Below are 20,935 nucleotides of genomic sequence, written 5' to 3' on the forward strand. Positions count from 1 at the left end.
GTGTGGTGGTATCAGTTTTCATTTGCATCTTGATGACTAATGATATTCAGCAACTTCTCATGTGCACATTAGGCACTGTGTATATACACAATGCCTAATGTAAATAAATTTATCCAGTAAAGGCCTTGTATTCAGTACTGAAAGGGGCTTTCAAATGGGTTGTCATAATATTGAGTTCATGAGATCTTTACATATTCTGAATAAAGGCATTTACTTGATAAATTTATTGTGAATTTCCCACCCTCCATCTTCAGCTTGTTTTTTCATTTTCCTAACCATGTTCAAAGAGCATGTGTTTCAACAGTCCAGCTGATTAATTTTTTCTTTTATGGTTTGTGTACTTTGTATTCTAAGAAATCTTTACTTACTCAAAGGTTGTGAAGCTTTTCTCCTGTTTTAGAAGCTTTATAGTTTTAGCTTTTACATTTAGATCCATTTATTTCAAGTTAATTTTTGTGTTGTGTGAGGTAAAAGTTTAAGTTTATTCTCCAGTGGGACAGAGAGTTGTTTCAGCATTATTTGTTGAAGACGTCCTTTCTCTCCTAACTGCCTTGGCATGTCAGTAGGTCATTTGAACACATACACAGGGCTTTCCTTTTGCCAAACCTCAGTTTTGATTATTGCAGCATTTGGTTTTGAAATCAAGAAGTTCAAGTCTACCAGTTTGGTTCTAACAAATTCACTGCTATCTTCTAGGTCATATGCATCTCCAAACATATTTGAAAATCAGCCTGTCAACTTCTAAAAATTGCTGGAATTCTAAAAGGGACATTGTCAGGTCTATGGATCAATATTATTTTCGTAAAATGAATTAGCAAGTGCATTTTCTCCTTCTGAAAGAGTGTTTTGTTGGATAGGTACTATTTCCTACTTAAATGACTGCTAGAATTTACTGGAGAAGCATCTAGATATGCAGTTCTGTGAGAAAGTTTTCCATTGTGCTATTTAGTGCTATTCAGACTTTAGATTCTGAAGAAGGTTCCTACCAAGAAGCTTTTTACTCTTGGAAAGCCCATCCACTATCAATGCCACAAATGCTAACAAGAAGCAAAAAGTAATAATTTTGGCTGGAGAAGATTCCTGTCTATCAAGGTGCTATGCAGGTGGCCTAGACAGAATTTTACTTTTACTCCTAATGCATGATACATGGTGGAAAGGAATGGACTTAAGCTTCCACCGCCATGAGCAGTAGTATTCTGTTCCTTCATTCTCCCCTCCCTTTCGCAAATATATTTACTTTGCCAGAGGCTAACTTCTTTAAGCTGGTACCACTTCTTGTTTTGAGAGCCCCAGCACCCAGCTCAGTGCTAGGTAAACTGTAGCATTCCAGTCTTTCATGGTACAGACAACAATTAACACTGTCCCTCATGGTGCTGCAGTGTTTTCGGAGCCCCAGGCAAGAGACTGAGTTTAGGACTTAACTCTTCTTAGGACTGCGAAGAAGAGATGCCTAGTAGCCTCCACCAAGAGAGACTGAAATGCTACCAGAATTCCTCAAAATTCTTTAGCACATAAGGCTCACTAATTTATCCTTGAGGTTATTAAAATATCAGCTGGCACCAGAATTTGTACCATAAACCTTAGATCACTCTTACTCTTTTTGAAGATGGAAGCAACACGATAGAAGTGAATGTATAATGGATTCTGGAAGTACAAGGCCTGATTTTAGGGATGTATGCTTACTGATCTAAGCACCAAATGAATAAGTGTGCAAAATCTACGTACACTTCATAAGTAAGCATGCAAGTGTACTGAAAATGTTAGTTGGTCAGTTGTATTCAACTCTTTGTGACCCCATGGGCTGTAGTCCACCAGGCTCCTCTGTCCATGGAATTTTCCAGGCAAGAATACTCGAGTTGGTTGTCATTTCCTTCTCCAGAGGATCTTTCTGACAGAGATTGAACCCACATCTCCTGCATTGGCAGGCGGATTCTTTACCACTGCGCCACAAGGGTAAGTTAATATCAACTGAGCCCACAGAAATGAATAGAGTTATACAGGTCACGTTAGTGGGAACACAAGCATTTAGTCTCTCTCTGGATTGGGGTTAAATGCCACAAAGTCAGCTTCAGCAATACAGGTACTAGGTAAAAGATTTCTTTGTTCTTTTTCCAATCTTCCCTCTTCATTTCTCAATTCCTATCCCTTTCTCCACCTTACGATTTCAGCAAGACCCAATTCACATCTGTCCTTTCAAAACAAAGCCTACCTCCAAATTTTAAATCCTCTTAGCATAATACACAAATTCACAGCTCAATATAGTAAACCTCCCAGGGAGATTTGATTTTTAAATCTGAAGGAATGAATTTTTACAGTGAATTTCAGTGGCTGTTTCAGGCAGATGCGGAGATGTTTTAGAAGCACAGGAGCATTATGTAGGAACCTATTAGACTACCCAAAGTAACCTACTTGTGGGGCCAGACCAACTTCTGAAATTACTTTACTTTCACTTTAAATAAAGCGGTTTTTCTCAGTACCCAAGAGGTTCAAATAAACTCTCTGAGACATTTTGTTGGTGTAGATTTTAAATTACAAGCTTGATCTGTTACCCCCAAATACAGTTTTTAAGGAAGATTAGTTACAAATCGTTGTCAGTACTTTCCAATGACAGGAAAAAATTACATGATAGTCAAACTGGATGAATTCTTTATGTGAGAGATAACAATTCTCTCATCACCAGATGGAATTACTCCAATTCATGCAATAAATGACCATTACATTTTAAAAAGCTGCCCTAGTTTTTCTAGGTGAGATTTCATGCCTATTTTAAATCAAGACATCAGTATGCTCTTGAGCTCAGCTCCCTCTCCACGGGACGCAGTGAGGACAAGCCTGGCTTTCCTGAGATGCAGCTGCCTCCAGGGACCAAGGCGTCGTCTCAGATCTTTCCCCTCAGTGTGAAGGCACCTGGGAAATCTTCAGTTTCAGAAGCAATGGCCCTGGTGGCCAATGTAATACTACAGAGTATTTAGAACTTCAATAGTGATCGAAAAAAGGAACAGGAAGGAAATTTTGACTTATCTTGACATAAAACCGGCAGAAATCAGCATTGCCAAATTTCTGTAGCTAGAAATCATGAGGGTAAAACAGAAGAGGTTCGTCTATGTTGGGGATACCCACACAGTAGACTCTGTGAATGTCTCTTACAGAACCACATAAGATAGTACCATCAACATTTTATATATTTACATACAAGTTGAATACAAATTCTTAAAATTTATAATAGAACATTAAAATAATCTTCTAATAAAATCAGCCTTAAGTATAAGGAATCTAGATTTCAGTATCTTGTACACTTCTAAATAAATATCTTTGATCTATAATCCTTGAAAATATTATAGTTTATGGTGGCATGATAGAGACAAGTCAAACAGTATTGTAAGTAAAAATAAAACATCAATTTAAAAATAAGCCTAAAAACACACTGAGTTGAAATTATAGAAAATCAACACTAAGTATACAGTAATTAAATATCAGGTATAACCAAATGCGTGCTAAATGACACAATTTCAACTTCTATAAAAAGCCCTTTTAAAAATCATAAGTCTAAATAAATAAGCTGAAACACGAAGGGATGTACTGTACCAGCCAGTAACAACTAGTAAGAAAATTCTCTTTTTCTTTCAAATGATTCTAACTGAAAAACATGAAATAATGATCATTGCTAAAAAACTATAATTCATGTGTTTTGTTTCTTTTAGAATGCTATCAATGAGATTAAAAGGTTAAAGAAAGGCTTCCTAATTGTTAGATCACTGTACTTTAGAAAAGGAAAACTGACAGATTTAAATAAAAATCAGACATTTGTCTATTTAAGATATGATTGGATTTTCATCTAATGACCCCATATTAGGTCTGAATTAAGCCCATGATATGAATGCATATTCAAGCATCTGAGTGTCTGATCTGTTAATACTGAATTATATATGATGATTTAATTTCATTCATTAAAGTATTAGTTTATTTTACCTAAGACCAGAATCAAAACATCTAGAGCAGGAACTAGTATCTTATTTACCTTTGTAGAAGGGGTCTTAGATTCTCAGAACATAATAGGTGCTCAGTAGGTCTTACTGAATTGAGCTGAATCCGGCATTCATTACAGGAAGCACTGAATCCATGATGAAACTGGTTGCCTGAGACTCAGGGGAAGCTATTCAGTTTTATCTCTAGGCCTGTGATGAACTTCTGGCTAGTTAACCAAGTTAACTGTCACTGTATCTGTCACAGTTTCTCAATTCAGGGCCAAGACTTCTATAATTCATCTGTTCCACAGTTATGCCTTCTTGAAAGTTTTGTGCCTGCACATTTATAGTCATGTTGAAAGGATAATCTTTGTTATTCTATGTTGGGTTTTTGCTTATGGTAACTGTCTGAAACACACACACACACACACACACACACAAAACCATTTTGCAAGTGGAAAACAGAATCTGGAAAGAGTGCACAAAGCCTAAATTATATAGCTCCCAAAGTGAACTAAAAAAGACACTGAAACCATAAGGAAACTCCTTTTCATTACACACAAACTTATTGCGGGATGGCTGGAAGCAACGTCTTTGGACCAACAATCGTAAATCAAGAGTGTCCTTTAACCATTAGCTTAGTGAAGTGAAGTGAAGTCACTCAGTCGCGTCCGACTCTTTGCGACTGTAGCCTACCGGGCTTCTCCGTCCATCGGATTTTCCAGGCAAGGGTACTGGAGTGGGTTGCTATTTCCTTCTCCAGGAGATCTTCCCGACCCAGGGATTCAACCCGGGTCTCCTGCATTGTAGGCAGACGCTTTACCATCTGAGCCACCAGGGAAGTCAACCATTAGCTTGAAGGTAGCCAAAAGTGGTTTGGCTCCAACACTGCCCTGTCTAATTCTGCTCAGTGCAGCTCACTACACTGGGAGGCAGTGAGGAGGAGGTGGACACGCTGTCCAAAGACCATGCCATCCACCCACAGTGCTCAGATCAATATCGCTTCATGGTGTGATTATTCTGAGAGTTCCTCTGGATTGCCATTTACAGTTGCTGTTTCTGATGTTTGTTGTTCCTCTGGGGAGCGGGGTGGGGGAGGTGAGGGCGCATGTTACGGAACTCCTGAAATAAAAGCTGCTGAGAAAGGTTCACTCTTTGATTCTCACTGCCAGCATGCCTGTCCCTCTTGAATGCTTGCTAGGAGAGGTAGATCCAGTGTTTAAGTTCTGCTATTCCCTGTAGTAACTTAGTGTAATAGAAGTCCACGTTGTCTGCGAAGTCTGTACAAACGGGTGACCCCATGTCACCAAAAGTGCAGTATAACGCAGTTCCTCCCACACTAAGCAAAACCGTCACTATGCACAGCAAGACCAGTAAAATACAGGAGCCACCTCCAACTTCATCTGCAAACAGGAAAACAGAGGAAGGTTAAGCTGACACAAGAGTCAAATTCTAGTATCTTGTCTCACCGGTTAAGATAACCAGATGTTTGTAATGTTAGTCCTCTAAGGATGGTCCCTGATAGAAAGCTAGTGTATCAATGACTACGAGGACCTGTTACCATAAAGATGCACACTTGTGGAACTTGTGAATGCTAAAGTTAAAACTAGTTCATTTATCCAACGGATGTAACCACTTCCATAAAAAAAGAAGAAGAAATCTGGCAGTACATCTCAAACACATGTGGTTAAGGATTTTTATAGAAACAGGATTATGTAATTGTATTCTCCTTTGACATATTTAGTTTAGTAGCTCTTCACAGTTAATAGACCTTAAGAGATTTAAGAGTTTATACTTAGTACACATTTTATACATACAAATAAAAAGGACTGTATCATTTGTGCTGTGTTTCTTAAGTGTTTTGGGGGGTTTTGGTCAGTTCAATACTTTTATCATCTTTTCTGTTTTTGCCATGATTCCCACTCACCATCTTATCTTGGTTAGCAATCTATTTTATGTATTTTTTCAGCTATTTCTTTATCATATATTTATGTACAAACATTTAGATATAATTTATTTTAAAACACCTATTTTGTTTTATTTATCTACACGCACTGACACTGTTTAGAGCTGTGCTGTCCAACATGGAAGCCAAGAAGCGCAGGTGGCTACTGAGCACAAGTTATGACTTAGTCTAAGATGCGATGGTTCCTAAGGGAACTAGGGACTGTCAGTTCTAAGTCCAGGGTTCCTCCTACTAAATTCAGTACCAATTGGTACAAACAAAGAACTGAGCACTTTATCTAGAGAAGACTGTGATAGTTACAAGCAAGGTTCAGAGGTAAAAATGAGCAGTGAGAACAGATTATTTCCATGGCTCATGCCAGCTTTATAGTTGTAAAAATTTAGAAACATCTACTGCCATCACTTTATGTCGTACTCAGAAATTGTGTCTACACACTGACATCATTATTTAATACTGCAGTTGTTTTATAAACATGAAAAGCACACTGAGAGATTCTAGGCCATGTTTCTACTCACTCTGATTTACCCAGGCCTTAGGTAAACTTAACAACAACCTTAAATACAAGCCCGGGAGGAAAAAAAAAACAAACCAAACAACAGCAACAGTGTTAAACTACTGCTCTTGAGAGACACTTTTTTCCATAGAGTTGAGAAGAAATCACCAAAAAGAATATATTTGTAATTTATAAATATTTTCCACAACAATCAAGGAATATTGACTGCCACTGAAAACAAGACAAAAACAGCAGGCTCACTAAAAACAAAAAGTCAGAAAACAAAACACTAAACAAGAAACTGAAATGAGCTCTGAACACTGACAACTATCTGTGGGCCAGGCAGGCAAGGAGGTGAATTTTGCAACTGGTCACTTATTTGAGCAAACAGAATACTTAGGACTTACTTAAGAACTTATGATAGATCCCTTCTCTGTGTGCCTTTATATAATGCAACTAAGTCTACATATTCTTTACAAATCCTATTACCAAACATCTTACTGTACATTAATTCATTCTTTTGGCAAACACGGATCAAATCTGTGCCAGACACAGTGCTGAGCACGCTACCTTGATCTAGGCTGTCGTCTATTTCTTGGAACCTCACTCTTCGCTTGGATGGTTTCTGCTGCATCTGGGCAGGACGATCTCCTACACTATCATTCCTCTTCTTCAATATAGAGACCAGTCCTTCAGCAGGAACAACCTGTCAGAAACGACAAGCACCATCTGTTATATCGTGGTAAGACACCTCAGGGATATTTTACATGTAATGGTAAGAAGGCTCATTCAATTCAACAAGTGTTGGAATTCCTATTAGAGTTTTAACCATAGGAAAAAAAAAAAACATAACAATTATCAAAATTTTACAAAATAATACTTCCACTTGTATTCAGATACTGCCAAAGACACACTTCTAAAACACTGATTTCTAAAGCCTTGAACTGAATCCAGGGCCAGGCAGCGTGACACAGCATCATCGACTGGAAATCAGGCCTCCTTTAAAGCTCCCCTTACCTGTTATGTCATCTATAAAATGATTCCTTTCCACCCCTCTTTGCTTAATCATGAGTGCTGGGTTTTGCTTTACAACAGAGGCTTTTTTTTTCATTCATCAGCAACTTTTAAGAAATGAATATGTGAGGCTAAAAATATACTTGATATCAACTTTTTAACATCAAAATCAGTGTTGTCCTCAATTTCTCTGAGAAACTACACATTTACTAAGTAATGTTACAGTGCTCTAAACACTAAGAACTTCTCTTCTAGAATACCTCTCAGACCCAGTTTACTAGGCACGTATTACCCTGTAGTATGCATAGTGTGGCAAACTATGGCCAGTAGGCCAAAGGCCCACGGCCTAGCTTTGTAAATACAATTTAATTGGAACACAGCCAAGCTCACTCATCCACATATTGTATGTGTCTGCTACAAAGGGAAAACTAAATACAGGCCATAATGTCTAAAACATTCAATACTTGGCCTTCATAGAGTTTGGTATTATCTCTTTAGTCCCCCACCTCTACCCCTTTCTACGCTGTCTTTCTGGTTTTCACTTGGGATACCTCTCCTCTCCCTCCACCCCACCCTTTATTTAGGATCAATGACAAAACAGAAACCCTTGCCATTTTCGAATGAAAAGACTCCGAGGTGTAGGGAGGAACAGAAGAGAACTGGTTCGTAGAGCCAGGCTGGGAGACTAGAGGCCTTACTAAAGGCCCCCTAAGCAGTATGTTGGTTCATACAGGTTGACTTGAGGCTGCCTGCTTGGACACGCTGCAGGTGATGACACAGTTGGGCACTGTGTGCCTAACACTGTACATGTCAGTGATCTGCAGGTATCACCTCACTGTAAGCTGGCTACTTCCTGTAATGTCATTTATCTGATCAATGGTATAAAATACTTAATATGACTTGGAGTTCCAGCCAACCATCTCTGATAATAAATTATTTGGAGTTCCAGCCAACCATCTCTGATAATAAATTATTTGGAGTTCCAGCCAACCATCTCTGATAATAAATTATACATAAATATTATAGATTCTATTAGTTCTTTTTATAACTCAAGGCTTTTAGGCTCAAATAACTCAATATTGTCTTCTACTGGGCTTCCCTGAACATGGGTCTATAGAAACCATTATCTCAAAAAAAAAATCAATGTCAGTAATTTATTCTTTTTATAGAAAATATGTATTTCAGATGATGCATTTCTTTTGAGAAAGCTAAAGTACTTTAGTGACATTAAAATGATAAGTACAAATTATGTAAAGGAAGTTTTCAATCTTTCATCAGAAAGCAAAACATTAAAGAGAATCTTCATAAAACAAAGAAAAACTTCACAAGTATCATGCTGAAACTGGGTACTTAAGGGAGAAAAAGAAGTCCTAATACATTTCTAAAGGGCAAGACATGGAAAATGGAAATTAACTTTTCATTGATTCATTTACTATCAATTTTCTCAATAAAATAGTATTTACCAAAAGTGATGTCACCTATCACAGGTGCTTTCAAATCGCTTTAACTACTTAGAATAAACAATTCTGTTAAGAATAGCTCTGAAGAAGACCCCCAGAATCGCATTGCTATTAACTTATATCATTGTGATCTGAGTTTTGAATCTGTAAATTCAAGAAACAGACCCAACAGAAAATCTAAAGAACTGCAACTATGAGTAAATGGATGGTGAAAGGCCAAGAGAAACTCTCAGAATCATCTGGAAAGACACAGATGGTGCTTCTAAGACCTAGAAGCTATACTAGGTGCAGGAGCTGTTCGGCCCCCACTTTAGCTCCTGCCTGGCCTAATTTGGGGTGTTTGGCTCCAGAAGTCAAGTAGTTACAGGACACAAGCCTTTCCAAGTGGCCCCACCTTATTTACCATGGGTGGCAGTGAACTTTGGCAAATTTTTTAAAGAGGGAAGAGGAAAGAGTATGAGAAATTACAGTTATGTGGGATGAGCCAACATGCTGTCTTGACACCCTCCCCACTCAACCCTTAATTCCTAGCAAAAATCTAACCACAGGCTTTACTTTCTTTTCCTTTTTCTCTCCCACCAAGAACATGTTTCAGCAAGACAGTGTCTGAAGTGAAGGAATGTGCTGTTTTCCGTTATTTCCCTTCAGTCTTGCTCAGGGATCTTCTCCAGGGATCCTTTTTTAACTGCCCTCTGGTCCTACAGACTATAGGGATGGTGGGACCAAGTTTAGGCATAGGAGATGCAAGCCAAAAGGGAAACTCTTAGAAGACAGGTCTTCTCTGTTCTGCGAGGAGTTTTGAAAGGTCTTAGAACCTACCTCTAGCGTGGAAATTCCTACTTACCATGCCAAGGCAATTGAACAAAAAATTAAAGAAATGGCTTCGGTAGAGTTTAATTTTATGGTAGAAGGGCAAGTTAGTTAAAACAAGATCATGGTGTTAGTCTTGGGTCTCATTCAAAAGTTTGCCAAGTGTTTCCAAGTTTAGGGGACACAGAAATGTGTCTTCTTCAAACTACTTAAAAAAAATTTCTATGCTTCTATGCCTTTTAATTTTTTTATCATAATACCAAGATTAAAAGGTTAAGAAATTTTAAACCTCAAAACACAAAGCTTTAAAAGCTAAATTTAGGTAATTCTCTGGTGATCCAGTGGTTAGGACTCTGTGCTCTCACTGCTGAGGGACCGGGTTCCACCCCTGGTTCGGGGAACTAAGATCCCACAAGCTACATGGTACAGCAAAAAAAAGAAAAAGAGAGAAAATTAAACTAAATTTAGTTTCCCACTTCAATTACCAAATTCCTTTCCTACTGAAACAAAGTATACCAAGCCTTTACACTGATAACAAAAAGAATGTCTAAGCTGCAATTAGTGTAATTTTTACTGGTCTACACTATGAATTAGTGCAGAATTAAAAAAAAAAATGAAATATCCACCTGACCTGGCTCTGCATGGGCTTCCCAAGTGGCATCAGTGGTAAAGAACCGGCCTGCCAATGCAGGAGATATAAGAGACACGAGTTCCATCCCTTTGTAGGGAAGATCCCCTACAAAGGAGGAGGGCATGGCAACCCTCTCCAGTAATCTTGTCTGGAGAATCCCATGGACAGAGGAGCCCGGTGGGCTACAGTCCATAGGGCTGCACAGAGTTGGACACAACTGAAGCGAGTTAGCATGCATGGTGGTAGCTCTGTATTGTAAATAAATAGCTCTCCTGCACTTCCCCTCAAGTATCAATGATCATCACAAACAGCATTTTAAGAATGAACTGGTTATAAAAACAAGATTATTCTGCAACTCTGCTGGCACAAGAAATCATAATATGACAAGGAAAAAAACAGGCCTTGCTATTAAATCTGCCTCCTTAAAGGAGAAAATAGATATTAAATAATATTATTTTATTGACCTAGGCTTTGCTCAATCCAGAACCTTAAGGCTGGTAAATTTTGCTTGGTTTGCAACTAACTTGATAATTAATATTCATAAATCATATTACAAATAGCTTGAACGCCAGCAATCTCACTGTTGAAACACATGTCAAGTTTTCTGCTACTATTCTTCACTGAAGGAAAAAGTCATGGTTCTCTGTTTGGTCCTTTAGATCTGGGTTCCATAATAAGAACTGTAATTTAGTGAATCTCCACACTTTCTGTAAAGACATTTACATAATATGTCATACTTAAGTCCTATTTTACAGATGAAGAAGTCAAGCTGAGCCAGATTAAATAACTTGCTTACATTTGTAGCACCAGTTATTGGCAGAGTTGAATACAAACACAAGATTAAACCTCCTGCCATGTCCTTAATGTGAAGAGATCTTATTTTCCATGATTACTAAAATTTTGCTTAGTGTCATTTGTTATATACTACAATTAAAGTGAGATGAACAGAACTTTCAAATAAACCTAATAAGTTTCTTTTGTCTTTCCAAAGCACTTTATACAACAAATCCTTATAAGTCACCTGAATTAAGAGATACTTAAATTAATGGCTAAATCTATCTAGAGACACTGGGGAGGAGATGGTTAGATGAAAGATCATTTGTGTCACTCAATTCATCTGGAAGTAGATTAATGTCATGGCTACTACTACAGCAAATTAACATAACAAGTCACAGCTGGAGCAACAGGACCTGCGGCTAAATGGAGGAAAGTCATCTTCTAGAAAGAACACAATGGTTATCTCCCCACACTGCTGCATCTTAGAACACGCTGCAATTCGGAGAGTGAAAAACAAATGATGATGAAGTACAGTGATACTGAATTTTTCCAAGATTAATTTAAAAAGGAAAAAAGTTTTTTAAAATAAAAATATGAGTTTTATAATGCACCTAAGTTTCTAAATTAGGCACTATCTCATATTTTTGTAATTACGTTTTATTTGTTTAAAGGGACAATAAGTATAAAATAGGAAAAGAAATGGGTAAGAATGTCAAGACACCATCCCACTTTTTAATCCCCAGTAAATCATTTTAAATGATTCCAAAGGTAGATTCCAAAACAGAACTCCTGATTCTCTTTCCCTCAAAACTGCTCCATTAGCAAATCTTGTTAGTTCCTCCTTCATAAAAATATATCTTCACCACATCCATTGCTACTGAGTCCTTCACTATATCTCACTTGAATAATTGAAATAACTAGATTGATCTCCTTTCTCTGGCCTCTGCCTCCACTTTTCTAGTCTCCGTAGAGCAGGCAAGAAACAAATAAAATCACATCTTCTGCTCAAAATCCATCTCAAGATGTTACCACTGATTAAGTTTAATTCCAGTGCCTTACCTTGGTCTACGAGGCCCTCAGGGAACTCGCTCAGCTTGTCTTCTCCACCTGAACGTCCACCGTTCTGTTCACTGTGCTCCAGCTTCGCTGGCCTTCCAGCTGGTCCCCTCCCTGTCCTCCCCTCCACTCTGGTTAGCCAGAGCCCATTCCTCCACCCTCCCCAGCACTTTGGTCTCTCTATACCCCTTCCTCCTGCTAAAATTTCTTCAGAGCCATTATCAATATATAAAATGGTACTGTTTATTTTTATATGAACTTAACTTATTATGTGTCTCTCCCTCTAGAGAATAAGTATCATGAGAGCAGGTTACTTGATCTGTATTCACTGGTATCTCCTTAGTTTCTAAATTATAGTAGGTACTCAATAAATATGCCAAAGAGCAAATGGATATACTGATGAGCAATTTATATAAAGCCCCTAGACTATACTTGCTCAAATAACATAGCCTTTCCCCTTAAAATAATCAAAACCAAATCTATCCTTAAAGGTGATTTATTTTTCTAAGTGAACTAGGTCAAAAAAAGAAAAGAGGAGCAGGGGAAGGCTTACTGTATACAGGTGGCTGTTGGGCTTTGCAGAGAATACAAAAATGCATTCAACAGGATCCTCGCCCTTCAGGAGCTTGCAATTTAGTGAAGAGGGCAATATACAAACAGGTGTGTGTGTCCTTTAATAATGGGACAGGTAGATAGAACTTTGGGAGGAATGATGTTCAGGCCCCTCCCTCATCTGCAAGTCAAAGGGAAAAACATTATGGACTTTGGTGATCAAGAAACAATGGCAGCAGCTAGCATTTATTGAGTACTGCCCATGACGGGCACTGTGCTTGGCACTCTATATGCTAAAAAGGCAGAGCTTAGACCTCGAGAGTGGACAAGAAATAAACGTGTGGGGAAAGAGTTTGTCACTCCAGAGCAGACTAAGACTAACACAGAAGGTGAAGACCAGAGGTGACAATATTCGAGTAATTCCTGGGAGGCAGCAGGGAGGCCATGCTGACAACAGTAACAGTTTTAGAACAAAGGAACAGCAGGAGATGGTGTTGGAAAGGCAAAGTGGGCGAGATCACCAAGTGTCTCGAACATCAAGCCATTACTATAGAGCCCTTATCCTGGAGCCAAATGGAGTCATGGGAAAAGACTGACAAGCAAACATTATTTTATAGCAGAGGTTTAAACTCACAGTCTATGTGTTAGATCCAGACCCTCAGGTGTGTTTGGTTGCACCTAGAGAATTTCAAAAAGCTATTCAGCTTTCTAGACAAGAAATGGGAACGTTCCCCCATCACCTATAACTGAGTCATTTCATTTACCCGTGTTGCGTGAGTGGCTGGGGAAGCCTATCGAGACACGACTTTTTTTTTTTTGAGACACGACTTTTATACAGTACTAAATATAAGACCATTTGAAGGGGGAGAAGATGATATGAGCAATGGGGAAACTTATTAAGTAGCTACTGCAAGAGTCCAGAAAGAGGCAGTAAAGATGTAAATTTAAAGAATGATTTAAATGGAAAAGAAAAGGAGCTGGGTCCGAGACATGACAAATAAGAGATGAAGTAAGTAATCAGAAAATTTAGAGGGCAGGATAAAAAAGAAAGGCAAAGATGAGACCATCTGGCACAGAGAAAGGATAGGTAATCCCTGGATAATCCTCTGGGGCTCATTAGACACTTACATAAATCCTGGGTCAAGCATTTTCCAAGCACCCTCTTACGTTATTAGAAGACTATATTTCCTCTATGGTGACGAAGCTGGGTTAACCCTGCTCCTCTTTTTTTTTGTGTGTGTGTAATAAAGTTTTATTAAAGTATAAAGGAGATAGAGAAAGCTTCTGACACAGGCATCAGAAGGGGGCAGAAACAGTACCCGCTTGCTAGTGTTAACAATGAAGTTATATAATCCAAAGACTGTCTGGAGGTTGTAAAGACCTCATCAGACCTACTCCCATAATTTACATTTTAAGATAACACTGTCCTCAGGCAAGACACATCCTTGTAAAGACCAGGTCTACTCCCATAATTAACATTTTAAGATAACAGAAGGTTGAATCCAAAGACTGTCCTTAGGCAGGATACATTATTGTTATATAATCCTAAGGAATGTGGAGAAAGAAAAAAAGTTTGTCCTTTCTTCCTCCTTGAGAATTCCAGATCCCTCTCTCCTTGGGGACCCCTAGACTCCCTATCAACCTGCCTAGGAACTGACTCTCTCATTCCCCCCCTTTTTTTTTAGGAGAATTATGTTGCCTAGGGAAAAGGGGCATCGTTCTCGTTCCATAACTACTTCCAAGCTGACTGGGGCGTTGTCCCTAAATTGGTAAGGCAACATATTCTCCTAATCCTCATATTGAGGATATCTGATCCAGGGGGCCCAAATAGTAGCTGGAGGAAGCTACAGCAGTAGCAGGAGTTTGAGCAACCATTTGTAACTTGCTCCTCTTAAAATAGTCATTCAAAAAAACACCATGATTGCTGTTTCTAAGATTCTCCTTTGTCTGAGATCCACGGAAGAGCTAATTATATGATTTCCTAAAATCCTGCTGCTTGATCCTAGCCTTGCATCTTACATTGGTAAGGGAATCCCACAGTGGTTACTTAATGTAACTTAATCCCCAATCCCACCCAAGAGACAGAGATGACTACTGCACAGAAGTCACTTAGATTAGTTTCTCTGGAGACAAACTCAACACCAATTCTGGGTTGTTACCTTCCTCCCCATCAGAAAGTTCTAGGTTATGTCCTTCCCTATTTTGGTTCCCGTGAGACAGGTAGACCTAAAGCTAAGTAATGCTGCCGATATAGACACAGGACAAGGAACATGTGTTGCCCTCTTTCAGATTAAAAGTTTTTTTAAAGACCCAAGCAGTAGTAAAGGAGTAAAGAAATTATGATATTATTTCTAAAAACAAAAATCGCTTGAATCTGAAGCCTTTAGTTTTCTGAACATATGACATCTCTGCCAACAGATTACACATACATATGTTAAATGAAAAATGAATGGTTTACTTTCATATGGCATATCATGTTGCCAAAATCTGCTCATAAAGGGATCTCTGAATTACATACTATGATTATTTTCAATGTGAATAGATTAACTTTTGTAAAAATTTATCCAATACTTGATGTGATACTTATTTAGAAAACAAAACAACTCCCTCTTCTCCACATATGTAGCAGCCTACTATGGGCTGAGTGGACTTTTATTATCAATAGCAGTATGAGGCTGGATCCTGATGCCTCCTTGAACTTGTATAGCATATTTCCTCCTAAGGTTCTGATGTTAGGAACAGCTAAAGAGTTTAAAGAGACGATAATGCAATCCTCCCAGGTTCCAGAACAAAGCAAGTCAATGATGTGTTAGCATTACCAGGTTGCTGGGTAAGAGGAGTTTGCATTCTGACATTAAAATGTCAGGGTATTATGGGTATTGAGAAAAAATTTCATCTTTTTCTAAAAACTAGGATAGTCAAATTCAGTAAACAGGTAGCACCTGCAGTCAGACAACTGTTAGACTGAGGCTTCACACATATAGCATCCTTCTCTGAATTTTTAATCACTGCATCTGTAATGTCATGGCACTCAGAAGTTACATAAAAATCACTGAATGAGGGGATAAGTGAGTGAATTGCTCTAACGTACAGACACTCCACACGTGATGAACTTTTTTCTTACGAATCTATGAAATGAACATAAATATTTTTGATGCTTTTTGAAAACAGTAGAGAGGGGTAGAATGGGGAGGGAGGTGGAAGGGATGTTCAAGTGGGAGGGGACATGGGTAAACCTATGGCTGATTTCATGTTGATGTTTGGTAGAAATCAACACAATACTGTAAAGCAATTATCCTTCCATTAAAAACAATTTTTTTTTTAAAGATTAAAAAAAATAGTAGATATGATACGTTTGATGACAGTGTGTCAGGTTCTAGGTTCTTTTTTTACGTAAGAAAGAACAGCAATGCTTCGGATACTAAGCTATTATTTTACTTAGCAAAATTATTCTGGCTTTGAAAACATTTCCCAAACCTAGAAAAGTTTCATTTATGCATATTTCTTTATTAATGAATTAAATTACTGTACATGTTTTTAGTTCTCTATGAGATTTTGTATAAATTATCTCATCTTAATGAAATAACGATGTTTAAAAAAAACAACAAACACTTCCACTGTGCTGGTAATGGCTATCAGGGCCAAGCTCCACTGAAGTCAAGGCTGAGCAATGCAGAAATGGCAAGAGAATGAAGGCAGAGAGAGATATGGCAATGAGAGAACATACCATTATATTCTACCATAAACAAAGTGGTAGAAAGTGTGACAGGCTGTAAGGCGATCTGTGAGGGGCGGAGTCACTGGCAAGAAATGATGAATTTGGGAGAGAAGGACTCACAAGGAGAGCACAGTTATGTGGAGGAACACAGGCTAGGAGCCTCAGTGGCTCCTGAGGGCAGGAAAAACATCCATGAATATTATTTAGTTATTAAGAAATTATGTTCTGTATCCTGTTCACAAAAGTATGGACAAGTGTGGCAGCAGACAGCCCCTCAAATGCCACGAACTTCATCTAATTCCTCACTGTATCTTCATCACCTGACACATGGAAGACATCCTGAATGCAATTTCATTGAAAGCATGAAATAAACAGTGTTTGGATTAAAAAGAAGTTTGCGCTTAAAAGCAAACCCCCTATTACCTGAACATTTTACTTAGCTCAAAACTTCATTCTTAAGGCACTAAGGAAACAGTAAGCACACTGATTTTCAGTTTCAAAGTTTAAAAACTTTTCCTGACACAGTTAGGCAGATTTTATTAAAGTATATTTTTTAGGATGGAGAAGCAGTATTCAGAAACAGTCAGAAACAGTCTGTTTAGCATTATCATAGAAAAGTAAACTAGCTTTGTCAGTCATATGCAGCTTCTGGGGTTTTAAAAACAGTACAATTTAACAGACTAATAGACTTTTAGGAAAGGGGACCATCGTGCAATGCAAAAGGCCAACGTAGAGGCAGAGGTTTATAACAACAATAAAAAACATGACTGAGAAAAAAAAAAGCTCAAAAGCTTAATTAGATTTCATAGTGCCAATGAAACTGACAACTACAATGGGGTGGTGGGGGGAGGGAGGTGGGGGCGCAGAAAGAATCAGTAAAAAAAAAAAAAAGGAAAATTAAAAAAAAAAAATCCAGAAGAATCTATAGAACATGTCAAAACACGAGAATAATAAATGTTTTTCTTGAGTAAAAAAAAAAAAAAATGCTGCTTATAAGAGACCTTTATTTTTTTATTTAATTTTTTTTTAAATTTTATTTTATTTTTAAACTTTACATAATTGTATAAGAGACCTTTAATATAAATATATAAAAGAGTAAAAGTTAAAAAAATGGAAAAATATACCAAAGATATACTGGAAAAAAAAAAAGTAATTTCACAGGAAGGATGATTTTAAGATGTACATAGCATAATCTCCATGGAGGAAACCTAGGAAAAGCTGACATTATGGGTTTTAGGAAGGACTATTCCATTTAGTTGTAGTACAGTGTTAATTCAACAGTAATTCCCCACCATAAATGGGGAGGAGAGACTCAACAGGAGTCTCTCTTAAGGCAGGGAGACTCAACAGGAGCTCTCTGTCCTTCTCCGCAGTTTATATTTAAAAAAGTAAAACTAGACCATACAACAAGTCAGCTTGATTCTTGAAAAGAAGCAGTTAGACAGTAGTAAAGTTCTGGTATTAAACCTAGATTTGGATATGGTTGTGACTTTGCTTTGATAATTCCCTGTACCTGAAGTCTGATGAAAATAAAGAGAAAGGAGTTCTGGGTCCAGTGTTATACTATTAGATCTATTTAAAATCTTTTTTTTTTTTTTACTATTCTTAAAAATTATGATACAAAAATTATATATACACACACACACACACACACATATAACATTGCCATTTTAACCATTTTTAGGTGAAATTATATTCATGTGGTATAACCACCACCAATATCTATTTCTAAAATTTTCATCACCCCAACAGAAACTCTGCACTCATTAAGCACTACTAAACAATTTTCAGGAAAAAAATTAAGAAGAAAAGTCAGTTTATGGAGGGTTGACTGTCAATGGCAATAAAAAGATCTAGTTAAAAAGAATGACTATTTTATCTATTTTGTGAAGAAAAAAATTTTTAAAATCATAGTTGATAGAGAGTTGACTATAAACTGCAAGAAAGCAAGCTAGTAACATGACAGTAATTATCTTAGAAAGCTCTCACAGAGTTTCATTTCCATATGTATTCTGTTATCTACTTTGGCTTGGCTACATTTCCATCTTCTACTTGATGGTTTTTTATTTCAGTGATAATGCAGAATCAGAAAACAACAGATACAAATTAAATTAAAAGGTTACTTAGAAAAAAATATAAGATGAGACAAGAAGAAAAGTAGTTAGCATCCTAATTCTCAGAGAAATAAACAGAATTAGATGGTAGCTCCATAAGGCTGGTAACAGTATTTGAAGTCAGTATTTGAAGGCTGAGTCAGTATTTGAACTAAGGTGGTCACACATCGCTCTTTCTACTAGGTCAGGCTGCCTTTCAGAGGTGCTATAGTTTTGGTATGGTACCCGCTGCCCCGGCCTGAACTTTAAAAAACTGTATTTTCAAACAAAGGATTTGGTCACTTTGAATATTCTCTCCTGCCCTCTTTTTTGGTTTTGATTAGCTTAATTACTATTTAGAGAAACTTTAAAACTTTGAATTATTTGTAAAATTGGACTTAGTCAAGGAATATTTAGTTTGTTCAAACCTAGAGCTGATAAATCCAGTCAGTATTTCCAACTCTTACTGTATTTTAAAATGTTTCATTCATTGTTATACTGTTTTAAAGAATTTCAAAATATATTAGTATTAAGAAGAAACAGTAGTATTTTATCTTCTAGATGTATGACAAGAAACGTAAGATTTCCTTACAAGAATGTAACTAATCTTGTCTTGTTCATAATTCCCAGGCCTGCCGAATGAAAATCGTAAAAATACGAAAAATGGTGTATATAATACTTACTGGAGGCATGCAATATAATTACCTGAGGTATAAACATCATGACTATACATAGTGAGTCAAAGTTTATGCTAACTAAATTTCCCTGTCATGTTTGAGGCCAGAGAAAAATTCACAAAAGCAAGGCAATACTTAACATACATGTGCTTTCAAATTTCACTTTTAAAATTATATTTATATTAAATCTCAAATTTACCTCTGCGATCTCTATCCTTTTTGCAAGATCATCGAGAGAGAGACAGCTTTCATCAGAAGGCAGGTTCTCCTGTAGGCTATAGGATGCTTCTTCAGGAGAAAGATCTTGAAGGAAATCAGAGTCTTCCTCTTGGTTATCTTCGTATGAGAGGGAATCTTCAGTATCTTTTAAGCATCCTTCTAAAAGGCTGTTCAAATAGTCGTCTGTCTCTTTACTGACTTGTTCTTCCTTATCTCCCTGTTCCTCTGGGGCCATATACACCTCTGGAAGCACTGTACTTAAATCAGACACTGGATTATTTTCACAAAGTACACTCTCAGAACCCTCTGAGTCAGCCTGCCCCTGTGGTGATTTTCCATCACGCTCTGTGAGATCAGGTTGCTGCAGCTCATTTAATTCATTGTTCTCAAGTTGGTCTGTGGGCAACGCCTCAGAAGCATCCCGGAGTGGCAACCGGAGTTCCTTTCTTTGTGAGTATTTACCCTCAGAAATCAATGCAGGAGGTATATGGTCAGAGCCTGGTAAAATCAATGGCTCTGTCACTGACTGGCTGGAAACCTTAGGGTTCTTAGCAATGCGCTCTGTTTCGGCCACGTCTTGGCAGGCCTCTGTCTGAGCCAGCTGCAAGCGGCTGTCATCCTCAGGAGCATTCCCTGAGGAGTGGGGGCTGGACCTGCTCCCTGCCGACTCCGAGGGCTGGGCGTGGAGCTCCTGCGTGGCTTCAGAGCTGCAGAGTGGCTCCTCCGTGTGGCCCTTCCTTGCAGTTACCGGGAGGCTCCGGGGATCTGCCTGCCTGACCATCTCATTACAGCAGGGACTGCTCTCCGGGGTCTCTTCTTTATGTTGGCTTTCTTTTCCTGATTCCATGCCAAGACAAATTTCACTCTCTGAAGATGAAGAAAAACAAGTGGTTTTAAGATTCAACACGGCACTTTGCACAGAAGGGAAGAGAAAGGACATGAATTGTACGTGGGACACAGTAATGCTCTGCACCTCTGAAATGGAAATTCAACCTGTTGGATTATAGCATCTCTAAGTAGAGGAAATACTCTAAACATTTAGTAAGTAATCCTTTAGATATAAAAATTAACAGAGATTATTCAAAAACATGTTAAGAACAAGAATATATTGCTTAGTCTTCATTATAATTGAAAAAAAAAGTCATTTTTCAAAGGTTTAAAAGACATTCTAAACTTGATTAGCTGCATCTATTTAAACAAATATTTTCAAGTGTGGGAGAATTATTTTCATTATGTTTATGAAATATACTGTGTCATATTGTAAGAAAAACAATACTGGTTCTGATCTTTTAAGGCTAATTAAGGAACATGCTGTGCTGTGCTTAGTCACTCAGTTATGTCTGACTCTCTGTGACTCCATGGACTGCAGCCCACCAGGCTCCTCTGTCCATGGGGATTCTCCAGGTAATAATACTGAAGTGGGTTGCCATGCCCTTCTCCAGGGGATCTTCCCAATCCAGGGATTGAAACCAGGTCTCCCACATTGCAGGCGGATTCTTTACCA

The 20,935-nt window shown here is 37.9% G+C and overlaps 1 protein-coding gene across 3 annotated transcripts in view; it reads right to left on the bottom strand.

Annotated features, from left to right (window-relative positions):
• Positions 1 to 2,006: 2,006 nt before the first annotated feature.
• CNST (consortin, connexin sorting protein) overlaps positions 2,007 to 20,935 on the bottom strand; it is a 99,094-nt gene continuing 80,165 nt past the window's right edge. For all 3 annotated transcript variants that reach the window (XM_027564664.1, XM_027564665.1, XM_027564666.1), the window contains 3 exons: positions 19,412 to 20,298; positions 6,995 to 7,130; positions 2,007 to 5,368 (listed from right to left, as the gene is read on the bottom strand). In XM_027564664.1, coding sequence (XP_027420465.1) covers positions 5,163 to 5,368; positions 6,995 to 7,130; positions 19,412 to 20,298 — 1,229 coding nt within the window. In that variant the 3' untranslated portion in view covers positions 2,007 to 5,162. The remainder of the gene's footprint in view (positions 5,369 to 6,994; positions 7,131 to 19,411; positions 20,299 to 20,935) is intronic.

Source organism: Bos indicus x Bos taurus, chromosome 16, assembly GCF_003369695.1.
Source record: "Bos indicus x Bos taurus breed Angus x Brahman F1 hybrid chromosome 16, Bos_hybrid_MaternalHap_v2.0, whole genome shotgun sequence".
NCBI classification, from domain to species: domain Eukaryota; kingdom Metazoa; phylum Chordata; class Mammalia; order Artiodactyla; family Bovidae; genus Bos; species Bos indicus x Bos taurus.